General features: G+C 38.8%; 1 protein-coding gene across 4 annotated transcripts in view; it reads left to right on the top strand.

Annotated features, from left to right (window-relative positions):
- calcrla (calcitonin receptor-like a) overlaps window positions 1–26,860 on the top strand; it is a 32,562-nt gene extending 5,702 nt beyond the window's left edge. For 3 of the 4 annotated variants that reach the window (XM_031757361.2, XM_039599750.1, XM_031757358.2), the window contains exons 2-13: window positions 11,536–11,644; window positions 12,162–12,315; window positions 12,452–12,562; window positions 13,336–13,448; window positions 15,628–15,719; window positions 15,824–15,950; window positions 16,121–16,274; window positions 16,362–16,422; window positions 16,568–16,634; window positions 17,635–17,853; window positions 18,475–18,516; window positions 22,704–26,860. In XM_031757361.2, the coding sequence (XP_031613221.1) occupies window positions 11,570–11,644; window positions 12,162–12,315; window positions 12,452–12,562; window positions 13,336–13,448; window positions 15,628–15,719; window positions 15,824–15,950; window positions 16,121–16,274; window positions 16,362–16,422; window positions 16,568–16,634; window positions 17,635–17,853; window positions 18,475–18,516; window positions 22,704–22,925 (1,437 nt within the window). In that variant the 5' untranslated portion in view covers window positions 11,536–11,569 and the 3' untranslated portion in view covers window positions 22,926–26,860. Of the gene's footprint in view, window positions 1–6,299; window positions 7,788–11,535; window positions 11,645–12,161; window positions 12,316–12,451; window positions 12,563–13,335; window positions 13,449–15,627; window positions 15,720–15,823; window positions 15,951–16,120; window positions 16,275–16,361; window positions 16,423–16,567; window positions 16,635–17,634; window positions 17,854–18,474; window positions 18,517–22,703 lie in introns of those variants that run through there. The other variant, XM_039599751.1, reaches the window with a different exon arrangement.
- The last annotated feature ends 734 nt before the right edge of the window (window positions 26,861–27,594 follow it).

Raw genomic sequence — 27,594 nt, 5'->3', positions numbered from 1 at the left:
CAGACAGTCATGGAAATAAATTTGGTGAAAAGCAGCAGCTTGTTAGGATGCAGAAATGTCACCCAGAAACGGGGGAACAATTCTGCTGAGGAAGCTTAAGCTATTGTATAAATCTGTCAAGCTGTCAGTGCATTTAAAGCACTTTACAAAGAAAGTCGAGTGACCTGTAAAAATGTGGCTCTATGCAGTGGAAAGAACGGGTGAAATTAACCACACGTTCCCACCAGCCTGTGCTGTATGCACCAGGTTACACACTGGGCATGCTCAGGAGGTTATCCATGTGGTTGTATAGCTACTTCAAAACATTTACATCGCCACCGCAAGAGCAGCTATATGGATGCAGTGCAAGACGGAGCCTGGTGTATTTTTAACCAGAGTATTTTTATCTAGGTATTTGTACTATTTTTTCCTTTGCGCAGACCAGTGGCCTCTGCAACAGGATCCTTTTCCTATGCTAAGACCTTTAGTATGCAAAGGTAACTGAAGACAGCCTTGGTGTTTGTTATTTTTTGTTGTTGTCAAGATTAATGAGGAAACGCTAATGAAACGAATTCACTTTCACATTCTGAGTAAAATCCAGTATTATCTCTTCAGCAATTCAACGCTTGTCTGTTGGCATGCTGCATCGTGTTCATCTTTTTTTTTTTAATCTCAGAGTTTTGGAAAGAAATGTGATTGTTTTTGTAGGCAGAACTTGATTAGAAGGATCAGTAGAACTGTAAGAAATATATGTAGATGGTTAGATTAGCTTAGTGAAGACAGGGGACAGGTTAAAACCGCTACGATGTAATATGGCTAAAAGATACTGCTATTTGAGCAAGTAAAGAAAACTGTGTAGCCAGAATAGATTGGGCACTCCTTGGATTTGAGTCTTTAGGTTTCTGGAACTCTGCTGAAGTGATGGGACATCATTGTTTTCAGAAAGAAACATTTCATTTGATGTATTAATACTCCTGATTCTATGGATGGGGCAAACGTCATCCTCAATGAGACCACATATGTCATCTAAAGATGATTCACAGTGATGCTCCCTTCAAAAGGACAAGCAGATCCAAACCACACCAGCAAAAGGTCCTCCAGAGCAAGACGGTCACCATTTTTTTTTTTTTCCTTTTCTTTCATCACCTATCAGTAATCTCCCTAGAGCGTAACTCTAAAGATCACTAGCAGGTTATGCCATGTCTCATCTGTGTTTAAAAAAAAAAAAGAATCTAGTATTTTACGTTGTCCACACAGAAAACATTTAATAGTTCTAAGTAGTAGTTGTAGTACAGTACTCAGCTGTATTTTTAAAGGGTTCAAAGGCTACTGTGTGAAAGTACTACAGAGTATGGCTGCTCTGTCTAAATGTTGTCACATGCCAACAATGTATTTTCAACTTGTTTCACATCCCCTAACAGACAAAGAAACTCCAACACTAAACAATACTTCGTAATGATTCACCTATGCTCATACAAATGTGGTCACGTACACTGACAAACTGCAAACATCCAAGTCTGACCGAAAAATTCTGTAATCCTCTGAACTTTGCCAAGGGCATCCCTATTGCTCTGCAAAACTGCAGAAGTACTGGGTGTATCTATATGTAGCAATAACAAAATTGTTGGGATGCATAACACATGGGCCCAGATGCACTGAGCAGCAAGTCCACGGTTTAATCCCTGACCTCGGACCATTTGTTGTATGACATTCCCATAAACGTTTCCCTACATTTCCTGGCTCAGCTGTTGCTGTCAAAAGCATAACAATGCCACAATCTCCCCCAAAGTGATAGTGGTATAACAGAAGGACACATACTTTCAAATTCCTTGAACAGTCATAATTCCCTAAGATGTTTAGCTGCACATGCATTTCCCTATGCAGGCTCAGAGTCTTCACGCTTCCCTAACTTGCTGTATAACATCTGGCATCGTCCAACCGTATTTACCACCATAAGCCTCTCCTTTCTTAGTTGTGGAGATGAGTTTTAGAATCCACTCTTTTCAGCACCGCCGTCATAAATAGATCCACGTGCTTGCCTTAAGGACACTGGCATGCTTGTGAGGGTGTGAATGAAATGACATGAATGTTTTGGTATCTGACTTGCTGTCTATTTCAAAACCACAAGAACACAGCCTCCCTCCTGCCCTGTTAATGCAAAGAATATTGCATTGCTTTAGTCTGGGTGGGTGGAAGGAGATTTGCAGCAGTCTTTTCATGCAACAAAGAGGACGACTCCTTCACATTAGTGTGGGAATGCTGTTGTTTTTCAGACATCTGGTGATGCCCCTGGCAACTGGGAAGTCTGCTCTCATGTCCCAGGCTTGTTAAGATCAGTTGCTATGAGGTTAAACTCCTATTCAGGCATTTTCACTCCCATGAATAAAAGCTACATGTACAGCTGATCCTGTGGAAAACATCCAATAGCTAAATTTGTCCCTGTTGATCAGAAGGGAAGCTCTCAGAGGAACCGTGTTCTCACATCCTCGTGGTTTTTGAGTTTGTCACTCTTGTTTCCCGTATATGCGTGGTCAGCATCATTTAAAGGCATGCAGAATTTTTTTTCTTGCTTTTTTCTCTTTCAAAGACCCTCCTCTGCCCTCTAAAATAATTATCAGTTTGCGATAATGCAGTAAAACGGTGTGAAACCAAGCAGGTAGGAACGCTTCCTTTACTCCTTGAACACATTAAGTCTTCCTTGTCAGAACGGCTCTGTTTAAATAATCCATTTTGTGTCAGAGGAAATGAAGATTGTGTACACTTTGCAGCGACAAACATAATAAAAGAGGGGTTATAAGTAATTGTCAGTCATAATGAGTAATTCTTATTGTATGTAATTGTATGCTAGTTGTTCATTTGGAGTGATTTCCTGCCCTTGAACTACTCATTTTCTCAACAAATGTGTACGCTGGCTTATGAAGGCACAGACCAAGGACATGTGCTGCTGTAATACAGACTAGGGCTGTGCGATATGACCAAAATCTCATATCCCGATATTAAGACATCTATCGTCCGATAACGATATAAATCACAAAAATGTAACATTTTCTGTAAATTCTGTGAATGTCGGGCAGCTCGACTTGCGTGAAGTGTTTCCAGCTGGGCGTCGCGTACCTGGAGTCGAGTGTTTTAACTGATGCATGAAACGATACATTTTTAGACATAAGTTGCCGCCGTTTTCTTTGTGAGTATTTATTACACGGCGTGCTGCGGGGAAAAGCCTGTTCTAACGTTTGAGTCTGAGGTTTATTTTTTAGCACCTGACGGCTCTTTTTTGCTTCTCATCCGTAAATACTCTGCATCTTTCACGTGATTCAGTTTATTTTGAAAAGTCTCAACAGGATCTTGAGCTTTATTGTGAAAGGTTTATGTGGAAAATAAACAAGCGGACACGAGGTGGTTTTACCGTCGTTGTTGCTAACGACAACGCATAAAAACAAGCGCTTGTCCGTCTGTAGTGTGGTTATATTAAATATAAGAGAAAGAGAGAACTTTAGGAAATTAATATAGCCACTACAGTGACCATCAAAATAATGAAAAAATATTGCCGTAAACAGTTTATTTTGCGACACCACGAAACAAACGATAGCGTAAAATGAAACGATAGACGTTTTTCTATCGTCATCCGATATATATCGTTATATCGAACAGCCCTAATACAGACTATGATAATGAGTGTCTAGAGAGAAAGAGTGGATTGCTCTCACCAAAAGAATCATTTTTATTTCTGTACTTGCTACAACCTGTTTTCGGGTCATAAAAAGATAGTCCTTTATGTTTTTAAACAAAAGCCATATACTGAATTTCAAATCTAACAGCTAAAAAACACATATTGTACTGAACATCACAGTGGGAGCACATGGCGAGACTAAACGTGGTCTGTATATAGGCACATTTTATCCATTTTATGGATTTTATACATTTTATGAAATGTTTCTTTTCAGTTCACGATGCCATTTATATACGCTGTAGGTCCATGTTTTAAAGATTTGTGGTCAGGCTTGAGCATCCTCTGAAAGTCACCTTCATCTTCAACCCAAGCATTCAAGCCCCTCATGCAGACATCATCTACTGCAGCGGTCCCCGACCTTTTTTGCGCCATGGACCGGTTTATGTCCGACAATATTTTCACGGACCGGCCTTTAAGGTGTCGCGGATAAATACAACAAAATAAAACCAGTACCGGTACCAAAAAAAAGAAGATTTCTTCATAACACATGGGAAAACACCCAGGGAAACAGAGTTAACGATAAAAACGATAAAAAAATAATGATAAAAACCATGAAAACCATACATTTCACACCCGAGCTTCAACTCTCGCGGCCTGGTACCAAACCCGGGGGGTTGGGGACCACTGATCTACTGGACAGTTTACCTGGACCTAATGATCTAGTCCTACAATTAGCAATATGTTTCTATAGGCTATTGATACTGGATTGATCCAGATGATAGTTCAATTGATTTTTCTTAATCACTTTGAACATAAATAATCAGTATGGCTGTCAGAAATGTGTATCAGTGTTGATAAAAAGAATAAAGACAGATTTATGATCCCAGTTCTGGACATCCAGTAAACAAGCTTTAAACAGAACAATATAAATTTGACATTGTCGTGTGGAGTTAGTGAGAGCAGGTTATGCTTATTTGTCCTAATTTATTTTCACCTGATTCTTTAGAAATCTTTTGCTTAGTTATGATGTCTTTTGGCACAAGCCGAATAAAGCCTTTTTTTAAATAATATATCTTTATACCGTATCTTTTTCCATACTTATATGAATCTATGCTTGAAACCTGTGTCCATACACCAAATCTTCCCTGACTCTCAGTGTGTACTGACATGGTAAATGATGGCAAAGACTGATATGAAATTAGTTCCAGAAGGCACAACTGTGCTGTTTATCTTGTCTCATCACTTGTTTACAGAGCAAGCATGGGACACTCAAGACCACTATACCCCAGTGACCAGATTTGTGCGTAGCTCTCAAAGGCCGATAACAGTGTTTTGCAAACATTGCAGTGTAACAGCACAGCATCATTATTATTATCATTATCATCATTTGTCTTTTCATTTTGCACTCCTTTGCTTATCTTTCAGCAGAGAGTAAAACTGATCACTTTACATAATATTTTTGTGATGGATGATTCTTTTCTCTGGTGCACTTACTATTGTTGAAAATCTGGTCAGTTACTATTGCAAATATTGTTTGAAGAAGAATTGCTTCATAATTGCGTCTTTATTAATCAAATTTGCCGTAGACAGAACAGGAATAAGTCTTGGCGGAATCTTCTGAAAGCAGAGGTTTAATCGGCTCCCAGTACCTGCTTCCCGCTCCGTTTAATCCCATATCCATGCTGTAGATCGAGACAGTAATGCAGTTACTGGCCTTTACCAGCCTAAAGGATCTCCTAATGCCACTGAGCGGAACTTGATGGAACTTGGTGTGCAGGGCGCCAAACATCCTGTGAGTACAAAAGGATGTTTACAGTGCAGCATAACATCTCTGCAGGAACAGTGGGAGTTGATAAGTGCAGGCTGGGCTCTGGCACTGGGTGAGAAGACAGCAGATGTTATACATAGGCTGTTTTTTCTGGGTAACTTTCTGTATGCTCGCAGATGTAGTAGGTGATGTCATCTCTTGTGTAAAGTGTACATGACTAACCACTTCAGTGAAACACTCTGAGGTACTACAGATAATAGTGGACCACCTACAGTTTGCACTGGTCTGTTGTTGGATAAAGTTGACCCAAACAGATCAATAATCAAGTGCTGTGCCTCTGTGGAGGCTGCTCTCATGGTTTTGAGCTGCAATTAGCAGAAACATGTTTTTGAAGTTTGCGAAATAGTCCCAAATTGATTGTCCAAAATGTTCAATTTTGTCTCTGTCTACACGAATATGGAAAACAAAAAAGTATTCAGCCTTAGAATTAAGTAAAAGAGAGAAGTTTTCATTTTCTTAAGAACTCTAAAACCTATTTTTTCTTTAAAAAGACTTGTGGGAAGTCTGGGTGCTGTCCTGGACTGTGCCACGATAACACCAGCCCGCTGTTACAGCTGTTGAGCTCTCATTACCTTCATAATAGCAGCATTAATAGGACATAGAGACATAGTAAAAGTTAAGTGCATGAATGTAAACACAGACAAACCACAAGGATTATGTAACAGAGAGTCATCAAGGGGATTATGTGACAGACGTGGCAGATAATCAGAGGGATCCTTTTTTTCTCTGTAGCTAACAGCAGGGACACTACTGGTATTATTATACTAGTAGTATAATAACAGTTTTGGCTGCAAGACTCTGTAGTTAAGTACACAGTTAAATGGACTGGGTTGTTTAATTAACCAAGAGCTCATTTTGTGTCTCTGTAAAACTGTGTGTGTATAAGCACAGAATTAGGGATGGGAATTAATAAGAAAATAGTGGTTCCAATTCCATTATCAATATCACTTCATGGATTCAATTCAATTCCATATGAATTCTCATTGGGTTCCAAAATATATATTTTGGCTCTGCTTTAAGAATCACCACCATTGCTAAACAGCATATCAAAGACATCATATTCACTCTAATTAATTGCATGCTGTGTGCATAATGTATTACATATGTTACATAGAACACTGTGCAACACACACAAAGTTGTGTCAGCAGCATAAAGCAGTTGTTTTTGTCCTAGTCATGAATTTATTAATTTTATTTGGAAATGCAATAAAACATTTTCCGCTGTCCAAAGTTGTTCCAGAAACCCCCACACAGGATTGAACCAGCTGAATGTGAAATAATGTCCACGAAGCAGGCTGTGATGGGAGCATAGTGAGAGCTGCACGTAGGCCTACACAGAACAGCTGTTCTGATCACACAGTATGTGGCACTGCTGGTGGATCATGCTCTGCTTTCTGTTTACTGCAGAAGTTCAGTAGCAGTGTTGCATTTTTCTCACAATTGCTTATTAATTAGTTGTGTTGGAGCACACATAATTAACATTTTCTCTCTCAGAATCATTTCAACAGCGAATGTCTATTTAAAGCATAGTTTCTGACATCACTGAAATTTCTATGAAGTCTTGTCATAGCTTGGGATGACCAATTATTTAAAAAATGTTTAGAATTTATGGTTCGCTGTTTAAGACTACTTTCAATAAAAAGGTATTTGTGATGTGTTATAGATTGAGAGTGAATATTAAATGTGAAATTTCCACCATGACATGCAGGAAAGTCACCACATGTACTGTTAGTTAAATGGTACAGTATTATCAGTTAAAGTCAATAAAATGCACGCTCACACACTAACACACACACACACACATGCACGTGTGCACACGCACAGTCTGACGTCTATTCTGTGTTGTCTGAAATGATGCATCCTCTGTATCACTGCTTATGTATTTATTAAAAAAAAAAACTTGCCAAGAAACAGCTGGGGTTCTTGACAGAGTAGAGCTGTGTGTTTGTGCATTTTTGTGTGTTTGACTATGTGCGTGTGTGACAGAGCAGCTGATCTTTTCCTTGCTGTTTCTAATTTGCACATCACCATAATGTTTTACAATCCCACTTTCAGTAAGTCCCTCCTCTGTCTCAGCTTAATGCTGTTTTAACTCTGAGCAGACTTGAGGAGCACTGAGCCAGCCAGTCCCTTTGGTGACCGAGCAGCGTGGGGACCTGTGTGGGAATAAAAGCTACTTTGACCTGCTCCTTATTCACAAGGGTATCGCCACTGCGGGCTGCTCTGCATCTTTGATTTGGCAGTGTTTTTGTGCTGGATGCCCTTTCTGACCCAACCCCAAAGGGATTTGTGTCTACCTCCAGCATTGAAGTAAGGCTCTTTTGCTTGTTAGGCAAATGTGAAAACCACTATGAGAATAAACAGGGTCAGTTTTCTCTCTGGAATACTGATTGATGGGTGGCGTGTACTGGCCAGTGAAATATCAATATGAAAGCAGGGGGATCCCAGGGGGATTATTCTATTCACACATCATCACAGCAGAAAATGTTTTATCTTTTTTATTGTATTGATAAGCCATTGTATCGTACGGATCTTAATGACCTTCTAGTACTATATCACCCCATTAGAGTTCTTTGTTCTCAGACTGCAGGCTTACTTGTTGTTCCTAGAATATTTAAAAGTAGAATGGGAGGCAGAGCCTTCAGCTTCCAGGCCCCTCTTCTATGGAACCAGCTTCCAGTTTGGATTCAGGAGACAGACACTATCTCTACTTTTAAGATTAGGCTTAGAACTTGCCTTTTGATAAAGCATAGGGTTAAGGTTGGATGAGGTGACCATGAGTCCTCTCTTAGTTACGCTGCTGGGGAATTCCCATGATGCATTCAGTATTTCTTCTTCAGTCACCTCCCTGAGCCTGGTTCTGCTAGAGGTTTCCTGCTGTTAAAAGGGAGTTTTTCCTTCCCACTGTCGCCAAAGCACTTGCTCATATGGAGTTGTATGATTGTTGGGGTTTTCTCTGTATTATTGTAGGGTTTTTACCTTACAATACAAAGTGCCTTGAAGCCACTGTTGTTGTGATTTAATGCTATGTAAATAAAACTGAATTGAATTGAAACTAGTTTGGCATTCATCGAAAGACTCAGTAACACATGCCCAGCGACTGATAAGCAACCACCTGGTACCATAATTAACAGTTACAAGAGAAAAATAAATATTACTTAACCAAATGGCAAGTTGTTGCTGGCAGTTTACCGTGAAATCAATTGCTAAAGCCTTATTCACAAAGGTCTAAAGACCAGTCAAAGACCCTGAAAACTGCTGCCCACTAGTGACTAGGGCTGCACGATTTTGCATAAAATGAGAATCACGATTTTTTTGCTTAGAATTGAGATCACGATTCTCTCACGATTTTCTTTTCCAATATAAATATTTATTGCACTTATTAACTGCACATCAACTTCGTAACAGTTGAAACTGAACATAAAAACAATAAATGCCTCACATTTTGTGGTTTCCGCAAAATGTTGTACTGCTTGAAATTTCGTCTCCACTGTTGCTCGACACTGCGTGTATAGAGCAGGTAGTGCAACAATAGAAAAATAGTTGCGGGACGGCACTGTGTAGTGTTTATCTAGGGTGTTGATCATTTTCCAAAATCCCTCGTTTTGCACAGTGTTGATGGGGGGCCTTTTCTTTAGCCAGGTGATAAGTGATAGCCTCCGTAATTTCTTTGTGCCTGCGGGAGTTCGACGTGTATAGGGAAGCGCTGTATAAGGTTCCCGTTATTGATGTTTGGCTTGTCATTTGTTGAGCAGGAAGAGGGAGCGCTTGTTTTCATGCAGATTACGTCCCGGATCAAAATGCGGTACAATCGCTGTCGGCTTTGGTTTTTTTGTTTGTTTTTTTTAAATCGTTGTCATTTGGAAATGAGATCGCACATAAGTATGAATCAAGATCGCGATTTTCTAATGATTAATCGTGCAGCCCTACTAGTGACTATTCCACAACTGGTTGGTGAGAGGTTGCTGGAGGTTGGACTGTCACTAGAGAAATTGGTTGCAAAGAGTTATACACTTTCAGTAAACCCCTCTTCTGCCTCCTTTTAACTGTGAGCAGACTTGAGGAGACGCTGCATCAGCATCTTCTGTGACTGAGCTGCAGATAGAGCTGTGAGAATGAAATGGGTCAAGTCTCTCTAATGTACTGACTGATGTCTGTGCTGGTCCCCCACTTTTCTTTAGTCTGTTCTGTAACTATAAGGTTTAAGTTACTAAGCAGTGAATATTTCAGCTCTTCATCCAGATGCGATGCTCGTAGGAGAGACAGCTGATTATATTGCTGAGTGTATAATTGGTAATTAAAATGTTTCCAAAAGAGAAAGTTATAAATGGAATTAGTCTACAACTCATTATAGGTGTGTCCCACAAACAGAATGCGAGTCTGTGGGAAACACTGCTCTGGTTCACATAAAGCCACCCTGCACACCTGTTTCTGATACTTTTGAGAATGTAAAGTGCAGACAAGCAGCTTTGGAGGGAGAATGGGGGAGGCGGGGTATGCTTATGTCATGTGCTACAATAAAAGTTTAAACATAGACCTGACTCATGCGATTGATCACAGAAAGATAAAAACATTAATCTGTAATATATGCAGTGATGGTTGAGGTAGTCTTCTAACTACATCACTAGATGCAAATAGCGACATCGTCCCAGTTATCTGTAGCTGAGGTTTTCTGCTTGGGATTTCTTTGCTGGTTAAAGAGAAAAGCACCAGTTGGTCTGCAGCTTCTTAAGCAGCTTGATTCTCATTCGGCTAGTAAGCTTTACATCAGTTTCATGTTCTAATTATGTACTTTTGTATTAAAAAAAACCCTAAAACACACACAACTTGGTTTTCCCTATATCCCCGCTCTAGTGTTGGTTTAGCCTTTTCATTCCATTTCAGCAAACTTAATCAGACTTCAGATGTTGCAAATAAAAATGACCTACAGGTGACCTAGTTCCTTTAGGGTATGAAGGATGTTATTAAATTTCACTAACCCATTCCTGCATGCCATATCATTATCCTGGGGATCAGGTTCTCTCTCTGTCTCCCATTCTCAAGCTTGTTACCTACCGAAAGCCTCGCTGCCACAAGAACCTACTCTATTGATTTGAATTGTTAGCAATGGTAACAACTTATCTTAGGTTATCTTGGTGCCAGTACGGCATTTCTTCCTCACGCTGTGATATATTTGTACATTCGCATCACAGGTTTTAGACGTGTAACTCCAAGTCAAACATAAGCCGCTTAAACTATCTAAAGCTACCCGAGCATTAGTAAACCCACTGTTTTGCAAAGCAAATCCGTAGAACCTGAGGGATATGCTTCTATTTGAATTTTCTCTCATCTGCTATTCCACAGCCTTGACATGAAATCCCAGTGGCCTGCAGCTTTGCTGCAAACAACCTTATGGGATTCTGCTTTGATGAGGTGCAACATTGCACCCACTAACTGATTTATAAGTGCTGTCAGAATTTATGATGGACTGCAAAGCAAAAGAGGTTTGGCTTACAAAACATACGCGGCAGTAGGAACAGGAGATTTTAAGCCTGTACTGTGCTTACATGACTTTTACCAGGGAAGTGGAACTTCCTTTGATTGATACGGCTTTCTTGGGTTGATTCCAGCTGCTTATTTTTTCAGCTGTGCTTTCCTTTGAATACTATGCCAAAAAGCTACATCACAGGAGCCTGTAATTCCAAGCTGACCTAACATGGAGAGCGAGGGCATGTTATATTGCCGTTTATTGGGAGAACATACTGTACAGTGCTTTGCTGTAGTTAATCTTCGGTATTAAAACAGATTCGACCAAGTTCTTGTTACAAAGTTTCTTTTGGTCACAGAATAAATTTGTTGTATTTAATGATTCAGTAAATTTTCGAACTCAGCTGATGTGCCGAACTGGAAAAACAGAAACTTACATTTAATGAAGGTCAACTCACTCTTATCCACTTAGATTATTCAGAGTCATTCCAGTGTCATCTTACATATAAGAAGGACCTTTTTTATGAGGACATCTTATTACATTTTAATGATTATTGAATGTTAATGTTTAATTATTGGCTTTCCATTGCAGGTTTGCAGTTTGTAAATCATCGTCCAGCTCTGAAATGGCTGACAGGAAGCTGGATGGCTTTGGACAGATTTGGATGGTAGCGCTCATACTGCTGTGTAATCCAGCAACGGTAGGTCAGCCAAAATGCACACAAGTTAGTTCTTACTGATCTAAATTTCATTAATACAGCAACCACCTTTAATTCTACCTCAGAGAGTTATGTACCGCCAGGCCGCTTATGTTTGAAATCCTTTAAAGGACAAAAAATGCAGCTTCAGGTTGGTGTTTGGACACATCTGTGCACCAATACTTCGGCATAGATGTCATAGTTTCCGTGCAGCGCAACTGACTTTAATGAATCACTAAGTATGACTCCCTTTTCTTGCATTTGGTAGTATGTGTTGACTGTTTTAGACTAATGCATCACCAGAGGGTTCGCAAGTACATAACCAAAAATGGCTCGGACACATCTTTACTCATTTTAAACATAACCAACAGTACTTTTTGTACCCTCTCACTGAGCGAGAATTTATACACTCGTTTCTTTTACTAGGTTTCTGTTGCGCTGTACCATAACATATCTCTCATTCTACTTTGTAAAGCTTAAAAAATGAGTGGATTTCTACTTTTTCTCACCTCTCTTGTAGTTTATGGTGAAGGCAAGCCTGGCGATCAATGAAACCCAGCAGCAGTCTTCAACCAGTGTCTACAATGACATTACGGTCACCAGGAACAAGATAGTCACAGCCCAGTTTGAGTGCTATCAAAAGTTAATGAAAGAAAATACCCACAGCAGACAAGGTAAAGCTGTCTTGATTGAAATTGGTTAAGAGAACCCTACTTTAAAAATTCTATAAATATATTCTTTCATTGTTTGTTTGCAATGTTCCAACTGTGAAGAGCAAAAAAGCTCTTAAAATGATGTCTGGGTTTTTAGAACCTGTGTGCAATCGCACGTGGGACGGCTGGCTTTGCTGGGATGACACCAAAGCAGGAGTTACATCCGAGCAGCACTGCCCGGACTACTTCCAGGATTTTGATCCATCAGGTGAGATCTGCAGCTTCTAGCAGCCAATTTTTTTCATCCAGCTGTTGATTTACAGATGACAAGTTACTCTGATGACTATTCCTTGTTGTGGCTTTCAGGTCCTCATTCATAACTTTGAAGGCCTTTAGTTAAAAGCCCAAACCAAGATAACACTTATTACATAACCAAGGTTAAAGCTCTCCAGAACCACAAAACGTATTATGTAACAGATTTCGCAGGCTGAGGGGAGCTCTTCATGACTAATTAACTGTTCTTCATGTATAAATTTGCTTCACCTTTTAGCTTGAATCCTAGCTTGAAGTGAAAAAAGCGATGACTATAGCTCACACTCTGCTCACACACTGAATGTAAATACCAATTGCAGCAAATGGCCATGAAGCGTAAAGGCTCTGTTCTCACTATTAACACAGGAAACAGCATTTGTAATGTTTAGTGTATTAAATGTGTATTAAATTATTGACTTCAGCTCCTTCTGTTAATGAGGCAGGATTTTTTGTGTGTGTGATTATTAACTTATGCGTGTATGGAGTGGTGTAAATATCACTCATTTTATTACAGTAAATTTGATTTAAGTTTCTGGGGACTTCTTAACCACATTCAGTCAACCGCAACCGTCAACAGGATGTGCAGGTTTATAATTAGATTTCATTCTTCTAATTGATGTTTTCATTAGCTCCATCCATATTGATGTGTTTGTTTTTCATCTGCCTCTACCTTCTACTGGAAAAATCAGAATAATAAAATTAAATTATTTTCCACTTTTGTTTCTGCAGAGATGGTCACAAAGATTTGCACTGACAGTGGTCAATGGTTTCTGCATCCGGAGAGCAACAGGACATGGACCAACTACACCCGCTGCAATGAGCACACTGTAGAAGGCAGAATGGTAGGTTGAAAATGGCAGTAGGTAGGACTGAGTTTATATGTTAGATAATCAACAATAGGAAAAGTATGGCTTTGATGGCCATGTGATGTGGTTGTGAGGGGCTCTGCACGCCCTGAACACCACAGCATCTCTGCTTAAGTAACCAAATACAATACAGGCTGGAATTTGTTCTGCTTCGGCCCAATTTTACCCCTTTTTTTTAAAAAACCTTTGTGTATATTTTTTTAATTATTTCTGTAAATGTAGTCATTATAACCGGCTTAATAACTCATTTGTATTTAGATTTCTCTTTTTCTGTTACATTTAGACTTACAGACTCTTTCTTTCTCCTTTCACATTCCGCACACACACATCTACGCTGAACATAGATGTTCACACAATCATGCACCTTAATGAGTCAGTGGCACATCTCCAGCCAGTAAATGCAAAGAAATTATTAATTAACACCTACACGTTCTTTAGACTTTCTCATTTTCTCTTCACTCTCTCACCTATTTAGATCCACTCGTTGTAAAATATTTCATTATCTTTCATTTTCTATACCGCTAGAATTACTGGAAAGTAAGTGAACAAAAATAAGGTTGTTATTAAAATAATTTTTTTTTTGGTTTTTTACCTTTTTACTTGAAGAAGTTAGTTCAGTCATTGCTTTAACAGCATCTCCACGGTTAAGGCTGTGGTCTCAAGGTTTAAAATTGAATCCCAGTCTGGGAACACATCATATGGGACTGTAACGTTGGACCCGTTAAGCATAGACAGGACACGGACGTAATGACAGCACTACTTTATTTTCGAATGTGATTACACTGTGGTTTTTGTTTTCACTGGGACACAGACACTCACATCCGCTCTGTGCCCCTCCGACTGTCACTGTGAACATATAAAGAGACATAATCACACTCACATCCCAGCACACCTGTTCACCCCGCCCCTGCGCCGCCCCGGGAGCTCACTGCGTCACCCCTCCTCTGCAGCCGTCCAGAGACCACACCCACGCCACAGGGACCCCACCTGCTTATCTGAATTATAAAACTTTCTATTTGTAAAAATTCCAGCGTCTGGTTCTACCTTCCAGTTACATAAATGTGGTTTCTTCTTTATTTAAAAGTTCCCTTAATGAGTCTTGTCCCTTTGCTTGGTGTGCATTGTTGCTCCCAGTTGCAAATATCTACAGTACTGTGCAAAAGTCTTGAACCACCTCTCATTTCTTTATATTTTGCTAGGAAAATGAAAAATCGATGCAAAAATGTATTGAAACGTATGGAAACATATATCGAAATACAGCATACCAAACAAAAACAGAGTCTGTACAGTTCTAATGAGCTTGAAAGTCAACATTTGGTATGACCACTTTTATTCTTTAAACATAGCCTGAACTCTCTAAGGCATCTTGAATTTCTTTAAGTAGTCTTTAGGAATAGTTCTCCTGGCATCTTGAAGGGCATTCAAAGCTCTTTTTTGGACGTTGGCTGCCTTTTGTTCATTTCATCGTTGAGACGATCCCACATTGGTTCGTTAATGTTGAGGTCTAGGTTCTGATAGTGCTCCATTGTGTGTTTTTATACCTGTTGTGTGAAATCAGTCTGATGCTTTCTAAAATATATCAAACTGTGTTTGACAGCCAACGTAAAGGTTCAAAATAAATCTTGAGTAAATCCAAGCTAAAGAGATGGGAATAATTTATGGGGTTTTTTTGCCAACATGCTGTTAGTAACAAAGAAACTAAAGATAAAATTTAATTTCTTTGCTAAAAAAAATAAATAATAATAATACCATTTGTCTAAAAGTGGTCAGGTATAAGGACTGAAAACTGACTGGAAAAAAAAATTGTTAAAAAAAAAACAACCACTGTCCAAAGAAAAACTCTAAAACTCCTTCATGAAAGCCTTCAGAAGTATTTCTCAAAGCCTTTAAAAAACTACATCAATATTGTGTTTTTCTCATTGGACACAAGGAGAAACTATACTATAATTGTACTGTACTATAATTTCCTGTAACTGGTTCATAAAAAAACCAATCAGCTTGAAATTATAAATATTAAAAGACAAATGGAACATTTTCAAGAGCCTTTCAGTGCAAATGCTGAGATGTATGTTGATGCTTAGTCAAGTAGTCATTTGGAGAAAGATAATCAGATAACAGCCAGATAACCTAATTTCCATTTGTTGTTTCTTTTCAGACTGCAATGAACCTTTTCTACCTTGCCCTCATAGGACATGGGCTGTCTCTGACTTCCCTCCTCATCTCCCTAGCAATTTTTTTCCATTTCAAGTGAGTCAACTCTGTTATATGAGCGACTTCCAGCGACAGATGCTTCTCAGTCTGTCCATAACATAAAAGCATTGTGGCATAACTACCGTTTTCTGTTTTTCCAGGAGTTTGAGCTGTCAAAGGATCACCCTTCATAAGAACCTCTTCTTCTCTTTTGTTCTGAACTCTGTGATCACCATCATCTTGCTGAGTGCAGTGGCCAACAACCAGGAGCTCGTGCAGAGGAATCCAGTCAGTTTCTTATTATTTGTATCGATTCACTTTACTGTAGCATCACAAATGTCTCTATTAGTTTAATGTGCACCATTACACCGGTCATTCTAGCTTAATATTTAAACATAAATCAATTGCTGTAAAACAGCAGCCGGTATCCACATTTGTTATGGGTTTTCCTTCCTCAGACAAGCTGTAAAGTGTCCCAGTTTATTCATCTGTACCTGTTTGGCTGTAATTACTTCTGGATGCTGTGTGAGGGGATATATTTGCACACTCTCATCGTGGTGGCAGTGTTTGCTGAGAAGCAGCATCTGATGTGGTACTATCTCCTAGGATGGGGTAAGAAGAGGATATCAGTCAGCTAATCACTACATTTTTCTAACTGAAGGGTCTTTCTTTACCTAACTTGCTCAATTTGTTTTGCAGGCTTTCCTCTTATCCCAGCCACCATACACGCCGTCGCTCGGAGCTACTACTACAACGACAAGTGAGTTAACGCCACTGCTTGTGCAAGCAGTTCTCCTGTATAATATTATTTTTAAGGAAACCCACAGATTGCTGTGATAGATTTGCCGTTATGTGATGCAACGGTACTGTTGTGTAAACCTTTTTCGTACTCCTCTCCTCTGCAGCTGCTGGATTAGCTCGAAAACATCACTGCTCTACATCATCCACGGCCCCATCTGTGCTGCTCTTTTGGTAAGAATGCTGCTTCTCTTCTTTCCTAACCCCAATCAGTTTCAACAAATAAATCACTATATATCTGTTTACTAGAATAAACCAGCTGATTTGTTTCATGTTTCTCTTGCCACACTGTTTGTGTTGCGCAAAGAGTACAATAAGCTGCTTTTGTCCTCCTCTGAGTGGACTCTGTGGGGGGTCCTGTGAGCAGGACACAGTTTCAGAACATGCATAAATGTGTTTGTCTTGTGAAATCAATGCATCTTCCCCTTTGAGGATCCACCCACTGGTCCCCAAGCTTGTGTTGTTTTCTAGGAATTCACCTAATCAGCACATTGGAGCATGCTTCAGAGAACGCTGGTCCCTTAGGACAGTCTGTACTAAATGTTCAGCCTCCAACATCCTTTAAAATGTTATGTGTAGGTTTCCTAACCTTACGTGTATCAGAAGTAACCTCAGTGTCTTCTAACCCCGCAGTAACAAAAACTGAAGACTTTCTCGGTTTATTAGAAAAAGCAAACATTCCTCTTTGGTTTTTTGTTAACATTTGTCTTGTTAAGGTTGACGTGTTTAAAGAAATGATGCATAAAAGAAGCTTTATAGTCTCTGAATAATTCAAATACAGTACTGTGCAGAACTTTTGATTTCTTTATATTTTGCTTCCAAGGAGCTAGAAGTGCTTGTAATTTTTTTAGAAGTGGTCTTAAGCAATAGTTCTCCGGGCTGAATGTCTTTCAACATTTTCAGTCCAGTCCTTGTACCAGACTATTTTCAGAGGAATCAGCGTGATGTGCATTGTGCCCTTAAAAAATCTGAGGGAACTCCTCAAGAGGAGGACAAAAAAAGAATAACCTACAGCAAGTAAACGGTGTCTAACAATCACCAAGAAAGATTTTCACCTCTTATATGAAAGTACCAAACTGTTCTTTATGCTCTTATACTTGAAGCATTGCTTATTATCACATCCCATCAAAAGACTAGACTGTAATGCTGATTCATATATGAATTCCCTCTTTAGGTTAATTTGTTCTTTCTACTCAACATTGTGCGAGTTCTCATCACCAAACTGAAGGTGACCCATCAAGCAGAATCAAGTCTCTACATGAAAGCTGTGAGAGCCACGCTCATCCTGGTCCCTCTGCTTGGAATTCAGTACGTCCTGCTTCCCTACAAGCCAGAGGGACGGGTCTCTTCGGAAATATATGACTACATCATGCACATACTAATGCATTACCAGGTGAGACAGTGGTTATTAATCAGTGTGAAGACTTGAGGGGATTCTCATCATTTCTACACGTTCATATAGAGCATAGAAACCCGACTGCCTGTGGCATGTACTGCAGTCTTTAACTGTTTTACAAACTGTCTTCTCTTTGTGTAGTTCTGTTGTCATTCCATAATACATATTTATTTTATTATGAAAATTGATTGCTTTGTCTCCTACAGTGCTTGAGACATGTATTTTAATAAAATCATTTGTTAAATGGACATTAACCTCATTGTTTTCTAGCTTTTAACAAGAGTCAAACATTCTCATTAGCCAGAGAAAAGACTTTGTTTGTCTAGCCCAGGCAAGAACAGCAGGAAGTAAGGCACAAATTATCTGAACTGAAATCCGTTGGAAGTTGATGAAGTGTTATCTGATCATCTTGAGCTGTCCCAGTGTGCACAGTGCAGGGAAAATGTCTTGAGTAACAGCCTGAATCAGCTTTCAAAATGTATTCACTTTGACCTCTTAAGTTTCCCTGCTTCACAGCACTTTAGACCCTAAGATGTTGTCTACAAACAACTTTCCTGAGACCAATTAGCAAGCTGTATGTCATCTCTCTTTTAATGTGTTCCTTTTTTTGCATTCCAGGGTCTGCTTGTGGCCACCATCTTCTGTTTTTTCAATGGAGAAGTAAGACGGGGTTATGCCCTTTTATTATTCTTTTTCTAGATATTTCAACACATGTACATACCCTATCCCACACTTGTGCTGACCTCATGGTTGAGAAGGGTCATGCCTTGACAGGGTCATTTGCCCGGTGCTACTCTCCCAATGTTGTGGAAACTAATTTGTAGTCATAACATTTCAAGCTACCAGCTTGATTACACTGAATGAAATTACAGCAGAGATACCCTAGAGAATAATATAGCATGTTGAATTAAAAACTCTTGGAATGGGCTGTCCAAAGTACACATTTGTTCGAAGGTCTTACTTTTTTGTCAGACCAAAAACAAAACAAAAAAATAAAATAAAATACAGGTCATGCAAAAGATTAGGAATGTTACCTTTCATTTTCCATAACCCAAGAAACTTCAGTCCAGGTTGGGGAATCACTAAAGTAGCTTACATCATCTTTGGGCATTTAGTAAAAAATGGTAAAAAATCAAAACCTATGATTCTGGATGCTGGCAAATGCATTGTTTTGACTTGCTTTCCCTGTGGTTACAATTGAAGAAAAAGAGGCTGCGGTAGGTGAAAAGAAGGTCAATTACAGCAGAGAAGTAATTTTCAATAAACATTGTAAAATAAAATCACCTGAATCTATGCCCCAAGCTTGTTTGTGCTTGCAGCTGTTGAGTAAAGACAAAAGGCGTACTACTTCTCCAGCATTGCTCTCCAAAGACTGGAAATTATGCTGCTGGCAAGCAGCCATGAGCTACACGCTGATTACTCTCAATTTTGCAGGCAATTGGTCTGCATAGAACTTGACTTTGCTTGAAGTGAATGGTTTACAAGATCCACTAAGTAACTTCCCTTTGATATTTATCTTATGATTTTACTGCCATAGTGTGTCCTAATCCTGTGCTCATAATACGCTCAAAGAAAAAGTGGCATTGTTATTTCTATACTCAGAAACGCTGACTCAGTAAGGCACAATAGAACGATCCTTTAATCAAAACACGTTTTTCACAAAGAGAGCTTCAGAGAGAATTTACAGTGAAAAGGAAATAATGCTATGTGAAGAAATGGGTCATGCATGTTCCAGGTTTTGCTTTCAGAAGTGCCTCAACTCTTCATGAAATAGATTCCCCAATGTGCTGGAACCATCACACAGCTGCTGCAGACTTGTTGCTGCACATCCATGATGTGACACGTTCTGCCACATCCCAGCAGTGCTCTGTTAGACACAGATTTGGTGAATGTGGAGACCGTTTCAGTACAGTGAACTCATGGTGTGTTACTTTGCTAGAAGCAGGTATTAGGAGATGGGTACACTGTGGCAATAGAGGGATGGGCATGGTCAGCAACAACAGTCTGGCTGTGAAATCAGCACCGAGGGGCCCAAAATGTGACAAGAAAGTATATCTCACTCAATTAGACCACCACCAGCACCCTGAATTGTTTGCGTGCTTTCATGTTGTTTACACCAAGTTCTGACCTTACCATCCGAATGTTGCAGCAGAAATTGATGCTATTCAGTCTTTTTCAATCTGCCATTGTCTGATTTTTGTGAGCCTGTGTGAAATATAGAGTAAGTTTCCTGTTCTTAGTTACCAGTACTGGTCGTCTGCTGCTGCACTCCATCTGCTTCAAGTTTCGGAGTATTGTGCGTTTAGAGATACTCTACTGCATCCCTTAGCTGTAATGAATGGCTATTTGAGTGACTGTTGCCATCAGCTGAAAGCAGTCTGGTCATTGTCCTCTGACATCTGAAATCAACAAGGCCTTTTCTCCAAGAGAACTCCCGCTCAGTCGATATTTTCTCTTTTTGGACCATTCTCTGTAAACTCTAGAGATTTTTGTGTAGGTTGTGCAGCCCGTCTGGCACCAACAACCATGACCCTTCAGCAGATCGTCAGTCTGCATGCCTACATGCTGTTGCTGCCATATGTTTGACTAATAAGGCATTTGAATAAAATAGCAGTTGAATTGATGTCCCTAATAAAGTGTCTCTGTGTCACAAGAATCTAATGAAGAACTAGAAAACAGATACACCCCTCCCCCGGTTCTCTGTGTATATATATGCCCTACTACACTACAAGCTGTTTGTTCTCCTTTTCGTACCCCCTCTTCCTCCCTCTTTTTCAATTCTTTCACCTCTCATTAGTGCATTGAGATCTGCCTGGCCCGAGTCCCTCTAAGGCCTTGCCCAAACCCCAACCTCAGTACATGCTTACTGCATCTGCCATTGTCTACTAGAAATGTTGTCTAAATAGTCTCAAGTAGTTAGACTATCACGTCCCAAAGGATGAAGTCATTTTAAGATCACATTTAAAATTGTGGGAAATAATCTCTAAGAGAAAGCACATCTGTTTAAGGTGATAAGAGGCATATCCCACTGAGCAAAGTGATGTCTTTTAGAAGTCATTTTTGGACGTATAATTTTGGTCCGCTGAAGGGGTTGTTTTGTAACACCAAGTGATGTCTATTGTCTACATCCATTATACTTATAGTGTTGATGTCCATATGACTTCCATGTATGGAATATTTATAGTACAAACAAATAAGTTGATTCATTAAAATAAATAAAAAAGTTAAAGCCTGTTTTGCTTTAACTTTTTTATTTATTTATTATTTATATTCAACCACTGTTTGTGTTTTTGTTTTTTTTTAAATGGAGGGAAATAGGGTGAATATAGTAACTCTTTCATAAGATTCATTTGTGAAAAATTTCATGGATTTATTTTTATTTATTTTAATGAATCAACTTATTTGTTTGTACTATTGAACATTAAAAATAACAAGCAAAACAAAAAAAAGCTAACAAAAAATAAATCATGTTTGTTTGTAAGTAATCCATATATTTATGTGTCATGTTGATAACAACAATTTTGATATTTGTAAATAAAAAAAAAATATTAAATTTATTAATCATGTAAATTTCCTGCACCCATCATAGACATCCAAATGACCCCCCCCAAAAATTACCCAGTCTAAAATTCAAATGTTGAACGTAACAACCAGGTTGGGTCATGGTTAGACGCCAAAACTGTGGACCCTGTTTGGACATCGTATAGATGTCCAGAATTGGTCATGGACCAATGGACCCAATATAGACATGATCTGCACGTCTGTCTGACATCCATTGTTTGTTGGGGTTATCATGTCTGCGAGTAGCCAAGTCATTTTAAAGGTTTCATATCAGCATAGATAAAAGAAGAAATGCAATTCTTTGTAGGGGAATATTTTCCTATTTTCTTTCATCAGAAAATGTGAAAATGCTTATCAACTTCTATTTCTACTACTGCTTCTACTTTTCTTTAAGTTTCGGATAATATACAGTCATCATCTTCATATTTAAGAAATTCATCAATGAATATACCGCTTTATTAATTAATTGTCTTTAAATCAACTGTTTCATTGACCATCAGATAAGGAGTTGTTTCATGCTTACACAATTGGAGCTAGAAAGTTTTTAGCCTATATAAACATAACTTCATCTTAACTTTGGCTTTGTCTAAAGCACAGATGTCGAACTCCAGTCTTCAAGGGCTGGTGTCCTGAAATCTTTACATGTGTCCTTGCTGCAACACACCTGAATAAAATTTAGCAGGTTGTTAGCTCTATAAAACTTGACTGTAGGCTAAGGTGGCAATTCAGCCATCTGATTTGTGTTACAGCAGCTTAAGAGTGAATGAACATGGTGCAATAAAAGTAGTTTTAGAAGGATTTTTTTTTAAACTTACACTTTTATTTAAATGTACTTGAGTAGGGTCTTGGGGTTGCCACCTCAGCATACAGTCAAATCTAGGTAATTACCTACTAAATTTTATTCAGGTGTTTTGCAGCAGCGACACACGTAAAGGTTTCAGGACAACAGCCCTCGAGGACTGGAGATCGACACCCCTGGTCTAAAGGCTAAAAAAAATCTTTTAATTGTTGTTTACCAATGTTGTCCTAAGATTACCAAAGTGTAATTTTCAGAAAGTCCGCCTAGACTTTTCACAGATGTGGATGGAGAAGCTGGGATCCAAAAAAAACAAAAAACAAAAAAAACAAAGCAAAAAAACCCCAAACATCTAAATATTTATTTTTGTATTTTGTCCTGCCATCTTATGCAAAATTACTTTGGGCTTATCACTTGAACTCTCAGGCTTTATATCACCTTCGTAAGCTTCCCTGTCAGCTAATATCTGATATATGATCCTTCTGGTCAGGTCCAAGCTGTTCTGAGGCGGCACTGGAACCAGTATCATATCCAGTTTGGCAGCAGCATAGGAAACCACTCGGATGCCCTGCGCTCAGCATCCTACACAGCTTCCTCCATCACCGAGGTACAGGGCTGCTACAGCATCGACGGTCACTCGGAACACATGAACGGCAAAGGCTGCCACGACACAGATGCCTCCATACTGAAGTCAGACAGCCCCTTCGCCTGACACAAACAGTGCTCTCAGACTCTGTCCATCCCACCATCACCCTTAAAATCTGCCACATGCTTGGAGCTCGCCATCCGGGAAAACTGGCCACTTCCCATAGATACATAGAGGAAAACGAGTGAGGGGGAAAAAAAGGATTGTACATCCGGGCTCTCACGCATCTGTAGGAAATTATAACTTCTTATCCACACCAACACAGGCCCTTTAACTGTACTGTACAGTGAGCTTGATACAGCTACTCCTGCGCTGTGCTTTGTCTACAATTTGCATCTGAACTGCTTTACTTGGACTACGATGCTTTCAGATCTTTCAGCCTGACTAAATCATTTTTAAATCAATAATTACTGACGCTTGATTATCCTCCCAGGTTCATGTTGTGCACAAAAGGCCTTTTGTTACACTGTAAATTCTTTTGACACGGTTAGTGCCAAACCAAGAAATCTTGCCTGCCTCATTTATTTTTTCATTATCAATAATGAATCAGATAGGACGTCTAACATGTGCATATTGAAGTATTAAACATATCTGTATCTTTCACATGTTAAACTTAATTTATCAACATATTCTTGTTTATTAAATGAAAATGGATTAAATATCATACAGTATTTATGAAAGGTTTATATGATACATGTTTTTTTGTTTTTCAAAATTAAATACTGATATGACTTGCCAGCAGCACATAAACTTTTCTTTGTTTCAGTGTGCAGTTCATGTGTGTGCAGTTCATGTGGGCGATTTTGGTTCATGCCACTAGCTCACGTTCTTCATTTCTAGTCATGCTGATGTTTGCACATGCTCAAGTGATCCTTACTAACGTGTGCATCAGTTAGGCCACATGGTTGCAATGTTAACACAATATTATCAAAGAGAAGCCACATTTGAATGTTGACAGTCAATGGTGCGTTTGTTTTTTTGTTTTTTAACTGGAACACCCCCCTCAAATCTGACTTCCAACTCAAAAGGTTGGAGAATTCCCACCAACAACGATTTTACAATCCAGTATAGCAGTGCATGTAATCTGTAAAGCTACTATTGTGTATTTCTGACTTGCTGAATAAGCCATATGCAGAGCATTGACCACGTTTTATGTGTGAACATGCAGCAGCGGTGTTTTTAAGCTTATAAAATAAGCAAAGCGCTATATTGCTAGTCATGCATGAATGGCTTTACCTTGCGAACGAGCAGAAGCAGCTAGGACGCATTCGGCTCGGGAGTGACATCGCACCCCGCTCTGACGTGCAACTTCCGAGGCAAATGAAATGCAGCATTTGTTTAAAGACTTGGCTTCCTTAAGCACACGTCACATTCCCTTTCACTGCTGTCTTTACATACCCCTCTTAAAGCATTTAGAAATAATTAAGATGTCAACAGTACTCAGTTTTCAGACTGAATACAGGAAGTTAATTGGATGAGGAGCTGCTTTTTCCAGTACCGTAGTAGGAAGAAAATTAAATCAAATTGAAGAAGACCAGAATTATTAATGTGCGCAGAGAAAGAGGAGAAAGATTTAATCCCTCTTGTGTAATGAACAAAGCCATGTTTCTGTTTCTTTATAGTGCAACTGTTAGAAATTATGGTAGATTCACTTCCATCTTCTTCGAAGCCAGTACACATTCTTTTCTACCTAAATTGAATCTGTATCTTAATGTTAGCAAGCGTACTATCTGTACTAAAAAGCTTGCCGATTTGTAAGAGACTCACTTTATCTGAGAACTTCAGGCCGCTGAATCCCGATATAGGTGGGCTTACTTTTGCATTTTGTCCCCGTCTTTTTAAAGGATAGTCATGCTACGAAACAATGTCTTAAGGCCAGTATGAACGTTTGAGTTCAGTGATCATGTAATCAGTTTGCACATAAAAAATGGAAAGTGCAATAGAACCAGGATAAATCATGATGCAAATGAAGCAAGCAACATGAATGTCCACTAACGCTTCCCACTACGCTGAAGAAATTAAAAAATGGCAAAAGAGAAGAAGCATTAGATCTGTGTGAAGTGTCAAGGAATAACGTTCCTTATTTTCATGCATGAGCAAATTATACAAATCCCCAAAACTTCCACTGCCTGTTTGTTTTAGGTCTGACTGGTGCTTTCTCAGTTACTTTTATATGAATCCTGTCTGGGGCAAAAACCTTCTTACCTCAGTGAACCAAATCTTTATAGTGATTAGTGGATAAAAGTGCATGCATTAATTTAGCCATCCCCAGGGCTGAAATACTGATGTTTTGTCAAAGCCATTGGAGTCTCCAATACTTACAAGGTTGTGGTACTACAACACACCAAGTTTAAGGGATCTCTTGCCCCCAGATCGTCACGTATAGACACTTGTAGAGGAGCTCTTGGTGTTGTATTTAACCACACTGGTTTAGAGCAATTTTTATATACACAGGGTTATGAATTTACAAACCATGATCCTTTCCTATACCTGGTAGTTTTATTATTCACTACTATTATTTCTGATATTTCTGTATGGGACGCCAGTGGTATCTGATAAAATGTTGTTATATTGTGACCAGGGATGAAAACACACAATTTACTGTGATTTATTTTAAGGCTAAAACTATTTCATTCCCTGAGAGTGAGGTATAAAGAAAACCTTTCCAAGTCATCCTGGTGCACTATGGTATAACTTGGGCTAAGGTATATGAGCCCTCTGCTTTAGCATAGTGCTAATGCTAGTCTGCACACAGCCTTATTAAGAAGTACACATGATAAACTTGTCACATGTTACATGACAAAAAACCAAAAAAAACCCACTAAAAATTGTAAAAATGTGTACTGACAGTTTGAAAGCATTTAGTTCATTTTTAAATGTGTGTTCTTAGTGCTCATTCACATCACAGAACCTTCTTTGGACTTTTGTTTCTTTTTTTTATTTGTCTTTTTTCTCTTCACTGTAAATCATTTTAACACATTTTCCATAATGCTGGGAACACACGTCACTATCAGTCAATGTAAATATTTTGTAAATCTAACATTTCTGCAAAGAGGACAAGTGTGAGTGTGCGTATGCATGATTTATATATACAGTATTAATGAGTATAGTATACTCATGAAAGCATTCAACCACTGTTTGTGTGTGTTTTTTTTAAATGGAGGGAAATAGGATGAATATAGTAACTCTTTCATAAGATTCATTTGTGAAAAATTTCATGGCTATCTGAAATAACCACCAATGAAGAGGTCAATACATTTACATTGCTGGCTATTCATTTATGTATGATAACTGTTGTATGTTTTGATTGTCAGTCTTTAATACAGCTGTGACTTAAAGCACTTATTTCTACACTAAACAATGAATTGGCGTATTTTTAAGAAACATTATTCGTAAGTGGTTAATGTTTGAGGCAAAACCAATCAGTTTGCGTCATATGTTCTCAATATTCATTCTGTATTGATTCTATGTGAGATCAGGCTTTAATATCCAACATACAGTTTGTAGTTTTATCATATCAGATCTGCAGGACAGTTTCTTCATTTAAACATAAACTATACAATCTGCATGTATGGTTGACGCTGCACTGCTTTGCAGCATTTGATTCATGTACAATGAGAAAGCTGTAAAGTATCCATAAATAGTCATTTATTCTGTAGTAATGCCTCATAATCATTGATGAAAGTAATTTCAGATTTGTGGAAACGCCATAGGGCTTTTGGTAAATGTAGTAAATCTTGTGTATCATTTAAGTTGTGTATTTATGTGTGAAATGTTTTCATATGACTCTCCAAAGGATTTGTGATGTCCCCGGTGACACTTGGTAAAATGTTGTAAAGTATGACAAAAGCATTGAGGACTATGTCTGTAGGTTTTGTTTATACTGTACTGTATCTAACTTTGGTAGTCTTGACACAATGACTTCACACTGCTGTTTGAATGTAAATGGTTTTGTTTTATTCTCTGGATGTGAAGAACGTATATACACATATTTACGTACAGTGTCTCTTTTTTTATTATTTCACTGAATTAGACAATGTCGCTATCTTGTGTGTATCTACATACTAATACAGTATGTAGATACGATATACAATATACTATATTAGTATACAATGCAATGTCTTTGCAATAGTTAAACTGCTGTCCTGCAGCAACTGTGTCGGTATTTGTGGAGGAATTTCTGAACTTCTATTTAAAATCATTGAGGTTCTGGCTGGACTCTGAATGTAAGCAGTGAATTTCTGTGAGATGGCAACAGATGTGACAAACTAAGCAGACTGACTTTATGCTCTGAAGTTGCTTCAAAGATAGCAACTGACTGCAAGTGGTCGCAGACTAGTCCCCCTCTCTCAAAGGCAACAGTAACAATAATTATGGTTGTGCCACAGTCTCTAACTACCGGTTTCCTTAATTTGAATGTATGCTTAGCAAAAGATACCCAAGATAAAGAACTGCATCAAACTGCAGTACAATGCCCATAAAAAGTCCTGTTCAGTTTGCTAAACTCTCGCCTGCATTATTCTACAGCCATTCAAGCAAATCTATTCAGCAGTAAATGCTTCGGTGTAACATTTCATATCATTCTCACTTGTCCCATCTACTATATACTTGATTTATGAGTTTCGTGTTGAAGTGAAACATCCCAAAAGAACACAGTGTAACTGAATTGTGTAGTTGATTTGACACGTCTGGGACTCTGTAGTGGGGGCTGTTGTAATGAGAAACATCTGCTATG

Source organism: Oreochromis aureus, linkage group 16 (assembly GCF_013358895.1).
Source record: "Oreochromis aureus strain Israel breed Guangdong linkage group 16, ZZ_aureus, whole genome shotgun sequence".
In the NCBI taxonomy this organism is placed as follows: Eukaryota; Metazoa; Chordata; class Actinopteri; order Cichliformes; family Cichlidae; genus Oreochromis; species Oreochromis aureus.
Note: the sequence above shows the minus strand (reverse complement) of the source record. Positions and strands in the feature narration are given on the sequence as shown.